General features: G+C 37.7%; 1 protein-coding gene across 1 annotated transcript in view; it reads right to left on the reverse strand.

Annotated features, from left to right (window-relative positions):
• Positions 1–1,508: 1,508 nt before the first annotated feature.
• Positions 1,509–7,876, reverse strand: part of LOC122076061 (putative hydrolase YtaP) — a 15,581-nt gene continuing 9,213 nt past the window's right edge. Inside the window, exons 6-12 of the mRNA XM_042641345.1 lie at positions 7,624–7,770; positions 7,473–7,543; positions 7,238–7,307; positions 4,326–4,378; positions 3,903–3,996; positions 2,438–2,535; positions 1,509–1,855 (exon numbers count right to left, since the gene is read on the reverse strand). Of these exons, the coding sequence (XP_042497279.1) occupies positions 1,769–1,855; positions 2,438–2,535; positions 3,903–3,996; positions 4,326–4,378; positions 7,238–7,307; positions 7,473–7,543; positions 7,624–7,770 (620 nt within the window). The 3' untranslated portion in view covers positions 1,509–1,768. The remainder of the gene's footprint in view (positions 1,856–2,437; positions 2,536–3,902; positions 3,997–4,325; positions 4,379–7,237; positions 7,308–7,472; positions 7,544–7,623; positions 7,771–7,876) is intronic.

Raw genomic sequence — 7,876 nt, forward strand, 5'->3', positions numbered from 1 at the left:
CCTGTAGTCTCTAGCTCCAGTATGATTCAAATATAAGTTACTTCTACAACTATCCACTTATGCTATAGAGTAACATAGTATGCTCTATGATATTCCAATCAGCAATGGTGCATGGGGAAGATTGCCCATCTCTATGTCTTCTCCTGGCTAATGTCATCACTAAGGATTTCCCAATACCAACATAAAGCTTCTACGAGGCTTAGTCGTCATATTTATTTGGTGTATCATGATGATATCTTAACCTGAAATATGGCTCTACACGAAGTATCAGGAGCAGGTTCAAAAACCTGCAATCGGGTCCAGCCAATTCTGATGTGGGGTCATATAAGAATCAGGCTGAATCAGTTCGTAATTGGCAAGAATCAGTCATTCTGCACTAACCACCCTAGAATCCATACGTGAATTGGGATCGTCTTGGCCAATTCAGCTGATTGATTCTGATTTTTCAGTCAAAGATACACCCTACCCCCGCATCAAACCCAAAAGAATAAGAAGAGAACACACCAAGAGTCCGGATCAGGTCTTCGTACGAGATCATTCTCGTACCGTGCTTGATTAACATTTGGATTCTACTTAATCTCTCTTCTTTTAACTGTTTTTTTACTTTGAGTGAAATCCTAAGTGTGGATCAGGCACCATATAAGGACCTGATCCAGATTCGGAGGGGCCATAGCTAACAATGAGTAGGTGGCCATCGCCCTACGAGTGCCCAGTATCGTTACTCGGCAGGATAGAGTGGAAAAAAAGGGCCTATAACATACAAAAAAAAAATGTGGGGCCCAAAGAATTTGCATGGTATAGAAGGCTATTTTGATGTAGAATTTGTTGATTCTACTTTATTTGGCTATTATCTTTTAATGCCCACTGGGCTTCACTGATAGTAACTTCCATTCATCTTTTTTATCATCTCACGAGGGAGATTTGGGATAAGATGACCTCCTAAAACGAGGAGGGTCTTGGCAATTTTTACCCAAATTTCTTTATTTTCCTAATTGGATAAATGTAGTTTAACAGATGTTTAAAGCATTAGTCTTGTTTTGTCCCTTACCTTCTTTTACTTCAATCCTTCCAATTTTCTTAGTTTTCCTGAATGGATAAATGTGAAGTTAACAAACATTTCTCTCTAGCGTGGTTTGTCCCTTCCCTTTCACCTCTTCTCCGCTTCTGTTGTGATTTTGCTTTTCACATCCCGACTTAGAAAACAGTGGATACTACTAAATCCAAAATTTCTGAGGATGATGTCTGTAGAGAATTAACACGGAACATTTTTATTTTTGGGGGGACCAAATATGAAATATTTATGAGAACAAGAAGGTAGACATTAGACATCCCGTATATACATAGTCTATTCTTGGTTCACATTTTTCTTATGCACCTTTGGTATAATATTTTGGTTTGCGTGGCTTTTTATCATATACGTATACTCTATTTTCTTTTTCTTATTTTTCGATGAAAAATGAAAAAAAGATTCATTAAACAAGGCATTGAGTTACATCCACATTGGTTCCTGTGATCAAAATGTACAATTTATTGTGCATAACATGGTAAGCTAACTGTTTAAACAAAAGCATCACTTCATAGGACGCAGTGAAAACAAAAATTGGCCAGGGTAAATAAACTTAATTTGACCAATATTAGATCAAGTGGAACCACCATTTAAATATGAAAATATATGATGCACTTCCACATCTTTTTGTTGACGCCAAGCAATCTGGAAACAGGCTTCAGAATATGACAGTGGAAAAGTAGTGACGAGCTGAAAACAATCTTAATTGAGGAACTTGTCGAACCAATCACTAGCTTCTTTCACCATCAAAGGCGTAAATTGATGGCCAATTCCAGGTTGTGCTATCATCTGCAATTAAAGAAAAAAACACGGGTTCGCTAAAACAAGAGGAAAAAATAAAATCACATATCTAGCATGTCAGTGTTTGTACTTCACATATAATGGAAAAAATATGTAAGCATGTGTATCAAAAGCAAATAAGTATCACTAGTACAGTGTAGGGAGAAGAAAAAGGGAGACTTCACAGCTGGTGCTCAAGGCTGGCTAACGCATAAAATATGGAAGCTTCTCAAGAAAAAATGATGTGCACACTGCCAGTAGTGCATGCTCTCTCACACTCTCTCATTGACATTCTCTCCTCCCTGATCATATGGGTTTTCCTGTAACAGACCGTAATGCACTCCCTCCCATGCACCCATAGGCTTGGCGTGTGAGATGTTAATATACACCAGCTGCAGGTCTGAAAGAGCAGATGGTTTTTTGCAGTTGGACATATCCTGAGTTTTAAGAAATTCCAATTAATGGTTTTCGACTGAATTCTCAGTATGAATGACTCCTTGTTCATACTTGGAATCAATGAACACTGAAACACTGAGTCTTGCAAGCACAGGGAAATGAACCAAGTGGATTAACAGTGAGTAGGTCCCATACCTTGAAATTTTCAGAACAGTTTGCCTCTCTATAAACCTCATTTGTTCGTGATATTGGAATTTCCAAACCTCCAAGTGGGCAACGAGGATCTTCTGCACCTGTACTCAAATGATTTACTTAAGCAGCCTAATTAAGAACCCAGAAAGATTTTATGTTCCAATAATTCTATTTTGAATACCAGAAGAAAAGCTGCATTCTCAAGAAATGCTTTTTAAGGTGCTCCTTGCAATCAAGTTGGTTTAGATATGCCTGAAGAATACAGAAGGGTGTATGATTTTCCATCACAAAATAACCACCAAAGAGCGCTGATATCATATCCTACAGTGTTACTGGGTGAATTTGCATGCAAATATAACAATAGCAACTCCAGGGATGCCAATGAGAAGATTTAATGGGTTAGCTACCCATTGCAGTTAGGACATGGGTCTTAAAGATAGATCTATATATGGCAGGATGCATTCTCTTATGACCTTTGTTGGAAGTTCTTCAAGTGTTACTAGCCACTGCTTAGGTTTCATTGGAAGTTCTTGAGGTGGCTATGTGCCAAGTTTGGTGCATGCATGGAACTTATGTCAAACATGGTCCTCGCCTTGAAAACAGGAATTGTTTTAATGAATATGAGAGAGAGAGAGGAGCGTTTGTGTGTGTGAGAGAGAGAGTTTCAGCCTGTCAAGTTCCAGTTTTCAGAGCTTGTTTGCTCTTAAGATCGCGACATACAGTTTCCATTTGATAAAATTGCTATGCAGAAAGTCTAAGTAAGTTTAAGATCTCCATCACTCCATTTTCATTCAACAAAACTTTTATGTTTTCTTTAAGCTGTTGCTTTATCTGCAATCTCCTGCTCAAAACACAAAATGGTAGTAGGAAGAATAAGAAGAAGAAGAAGAGGAAGAAGAAGCATCTGTCTGAGGGATTTACTGCAGCAGCTGGTGCCAGAGTTGGACAACAGATGAACCAGCATTGAAAATGCAGGAAAGTTTCCCAGTATCCAGGTCAGTTTCCAACCAATCGAGTTATGCCAGGCCATTTTGACAATCTTGGCAAACATTTACATGGGGGTGGGGAGGTCATTTTGCCCCTCACTGTCTGGGAGTGGAGGCCACGCTGCCTTCTAGGCCTTTTCCCCCCTATTATTAACCAAATTCCAATCAGAAAATAAAAAGGAAGCACAAACCAACAGGGGACCTACCTTCCTACATCACCTACTAACAAAACAACCAACTCTCACAATAGGGACACTCCCCTATCGTGAGAGATCTCCGAGACCAGTAAAGCAACATGCAATGGGTCCAATAGGGGTACAAATTACACCCCTATAGACCAAATCAGAATTAGAACAACTTAACAGCATGAATGCTCAATAAGAATCTTGAGTTCTTGGAAGGATATTCCCATATATTAGAGTATGCTAGCTAATTCTTGAATGATAGTTATGCAAGTTTTTGATGGTTGAAATGAGATTTACCATTTAAAATCAGCAAAGGCCGTGGTGCAATGACTGGAATTGTTTGAGGTGAATCAAATTGGGAAGCTAGACCAGGAGCAATCCTATCCCAAACCTGCTCCAGGAAGCAACATCATAAGAAAACAAAAAGATTAAAGCAAGCTTAAACTTCGTTGCTGAATAATGAAAATGTAGATTAATATAGGAAAACCACAAGAAGAACAAACAGAGCCGGTAACAAAACATCATATCTGAAATCTCAAAATTGAAAGAGTTACAAAAATCAGCAAATTCAAAATCCAAAATACAGGTATAACAAGTGAACTGGAGGAAGCAAAATTCCATTGTAGCATATTGAAGCATATATCAGAGAAAAACACTAAATAAGTGAACAACCAAGGGAGTGAGAACATATGATACAAACAACTAAAGCAAAACTATGACCTTTTCCACCACTTCTTTATCAATTGCCTCCTTGGCCAAATCAACCTGTGCTTCTGCAGCCAACAAATTAAGTAGAGATTTTTGTCAGATATATATGCAAAAGAGCAACCTAGTGCACGAGGCTCCTGCCACAGCAGGGTCTGGGAGGGGCAAGTGTACACAGCCTTACTCCCCCTGCTTCACAAAAGAGGCTGTTTACAAATTTTGAACCTGTGACCAACATGTTGCAATAGTGCAACCTAACCATTGCGCCACAGGCTCTCCCACTTATCGAATATATATATATATATATTTGTAAACCTTGTATGCAAATGTATTTCCAATAAACTGGAAAGTATTAACAGCAATAAGCATTCAGTGCACAGGTAAACCAGTCCTTTAAAGGCATGGCACTTTACTTTTTCTCCAATCACATAGTAATTCTCACTGTTCAAGTTTCTTTCCATACAATACAATTACTAGCACTAATTTACCCCCTCCATCCGTAAAGTTTGATGAGAATTTTGACTTGAATATTCCCACCTTTTTCATGACACCAAAGACCATTGGTTATAATTCTTTGGGCTCCTTTTGGTCAAAGTAAAATAAAATTTCCATTGGTAAGGTGTCAAGAAAGAAAATATAAAAGAAACTTCTCAAAAGGATGTTTGGCTGGAAGTAAAGTTGATGAAAAAATGAAATTAAATACATGAGGAGCCAAGATTCTTACCTTGGTAAGTGTGTTGAGGGATGGACCATAACAAACACAAGTTATGTGGTGAACTGGAAGAAGAGGCATATCATTGTTTTTGGGTTGCAGCTATACTTTCTCAGTTGGAGGGAGGGTGTCTTATGACTTAAGATCTGTTGGAGCTACCCTATATCTATAATAGAGATGTTGATGGAGGGGGTTTTATTTTATTTTATTTTATTTTAAAATTTTTTTTTTTTTTGGGGGGGAGGGGTTTGTGGGTGGCACTCTCTAGGAGGATGGAGATATTTGGAGACTGATACTCTTCATGGTTTTGAAGTTGGACATGGAAAGAAAGAAATAGCGGAACTTGTTACAATAACAAATGGCTGATCAAAGTGGTAAGCAAGGGAAAGAGGGTAAGAGACTTGTATAATGCTGGTGTTCAATCGTTCCAGACTTTTGAGGATACTTTTTGTGTAAAGAATAAATGGAAGGGTTTGAGAATGAGTAGATAGACTTTGGTAGGAAGAGGCAGGGTTTCTTTTTGTTGAGGGCCCGCTGTGGGCAAATGCAATTAACAGCATACTGGGTGTGCAGATTGCTTACTAATTTTGCTAATACAATTATCCTTCTTGCTTCCAAAAAGAAAGAAAAAAAAAACTGTGGGACTACAACATAGAGAAAGGTACAAAGAAAAAAATAATTTCAGCATTTTTTCCAGAGACAACTAAAAAAGAAAAAAAACAGATGATTCTGGGTAAAATATTACCCAACCAGAAAAAACAAAAATATGGGGCACAAATAATTTGCATGGTATCCAAAAGAATTGAAAGCTATTCTGATGTAGAATTTGTAGATTATACTTTCTTTGGCTATTTTCATTCAATCGCCTTTGTTCGGAAACTCAGTCTCCCTCTGCATATGTGGGGGTAAACTCTTATTGTGATTCAGTTAATTGTACGCCACAATTTGTGAGGAAAGGAATGAAAGGATATTTAAGGGAAAGAGACAATTGACTAGGAGGGTTTTTGAGATCATTATGGTTCATGTAGCCCACAAGGCTTCACTGATGGGAACATCCATTCATTCCTTTCAATTACATAATGAGGGAGTGGGGCTGGAAGCATGATAAAAGCCTCATGAGGAGATTATTCGATTTGAGTCGCACCTACCTGCTCCTTCTCACATTAAACTTAATCTTGATAGAAGTAGTAGACCAAACCCCAGGGTAGCATTCATTGACGAAGTTTTCTTGACCATAACAGTAACCTTTTCCCCTCCCCTCCCGCATCCCATTAATGATTGATGACCATGAGAGGAACATCGTAATTACGGCCTGATTGGTACAACTGACAAAGATAAGCAGAGATTAAATATTTAATACAATGGTCACTCATCTATGTTTCACAAGCTTGGCCTCGATTGAGGAGAGCCATCAGATGGATGTCATCAACTATGCATCTAGCCTCTTGCATTTATTTAAAACAGAACCCAAGTAGTAAGTACAACCAAAACGAACCAAACTCAAAAACATATAACGAACCAGAACCCACATCAAGTAAAAACTTTCAAAAAAAATACGCTTTCATAGAAACAAAATAAAATACAAACAGAAGGTAAAATCCCTGAACAAACACAACCAATAGGACAGACGAAAAAAACTCCAGAGTTTGGAATTAGTTTTAGTCTGCACAAGTATGTAACCAAGTTCCCAAGTGGACCCAACTCTACATAACAAACTAAATCAGCACATTACCGTTATTGTTAATATCTCAATGCCCTATTTTATATGTCTGGAGGAGCTGTAGTTAATCAACAAGAACCTCTACTTGTATCAAACCTTCCTCTCGTGGAATCCTAATTTTATGCTGTTGTCCATTGAAAAACCTAATCCTCTTCCTTGAATACCTACATGCAGAAAAATAAACCTCCTCCTTTCAATTGACCATCTATTTAAACCTATTTTCCCATTTGAATTTCGTCTTGTTAATTCTCTAGGATACACCATCTCTATATTCTCACAACTGTAAGCCCCCAGCCCTAGAAACTATTTCCATTTAAAGTATGCACCAGAGATCTTCATCTTACTCATGTGTCAGTGTAAAATAAAAACTTAAGGTAGAAAATGATAATGCAGGCAAGAATGATAGAGAGTGAGTGCATATTCATTAAATTAACCCAAACAAACAAACCAAGTAAAATGGTCTTCCTTTTCTCTTTGAGTTGTCTGTTAGCTCACCTTCAAAGACAGGCTTTATACTGTCAACTCTTGCCTGCCATTTATCATTATCTATGGCCCATCGAAAACCCTGCAAGAAATTTACAGGAAGTACAAATTCTGTCAGATACATTTTCCAAGCAATGAATACTAATATCTTCCGTTGCACTTGATGGACGAAACCAACAACAAAAAAGCTTTATCCCAACTAAATGGAGTTGAACAAAAGAAAACAATAACATTTAATTCAACATACCTGAACACCTATTATTGGGACAACCACAGCGTAACGAGTTTCCACTGCCGCGGCAAACCATGCATGCATTCCTACATCAATATACTATGTTTTCATACTATCCCAATTATGAAGCTTCAAAATTTTTTTCCACATAACTTGCATACCCAACCTCCAAGTGATACACCAATAATTCCTATTCTTGAAGGGTCAATATCCTCCCTCTCTGAAAGATAATCTGCCAGTTTTATCAAGTCCCACACCTGCCACAAATAGCACTTCAATTGGCCAACTTCTTGTGAACCATACCACTTGGAAACTAACCAAAAATAAGTCAAGTAGTAAAACATAACCTCTATTAAAGTTCAAATAAGAACGTGAAGATTTTATGGACTAGAAAGGAATTTCAAAAAAAAAAAAAAAAA

Source organism: Macadamia integrifolia, chromosome 4 (assembly GCF_013358625.1).
Source record: "Macadamia integrifolia cultivar HAES 741 chromosome 4, SCU_Mint_v3, whole genome shotgun sequence".
NCBI lineage: Eukaryota > Viridiplantae > Streptophyta > Magnoliopsida > Proteales > Proteaceae > Macadamia > Macadamia integrifolia.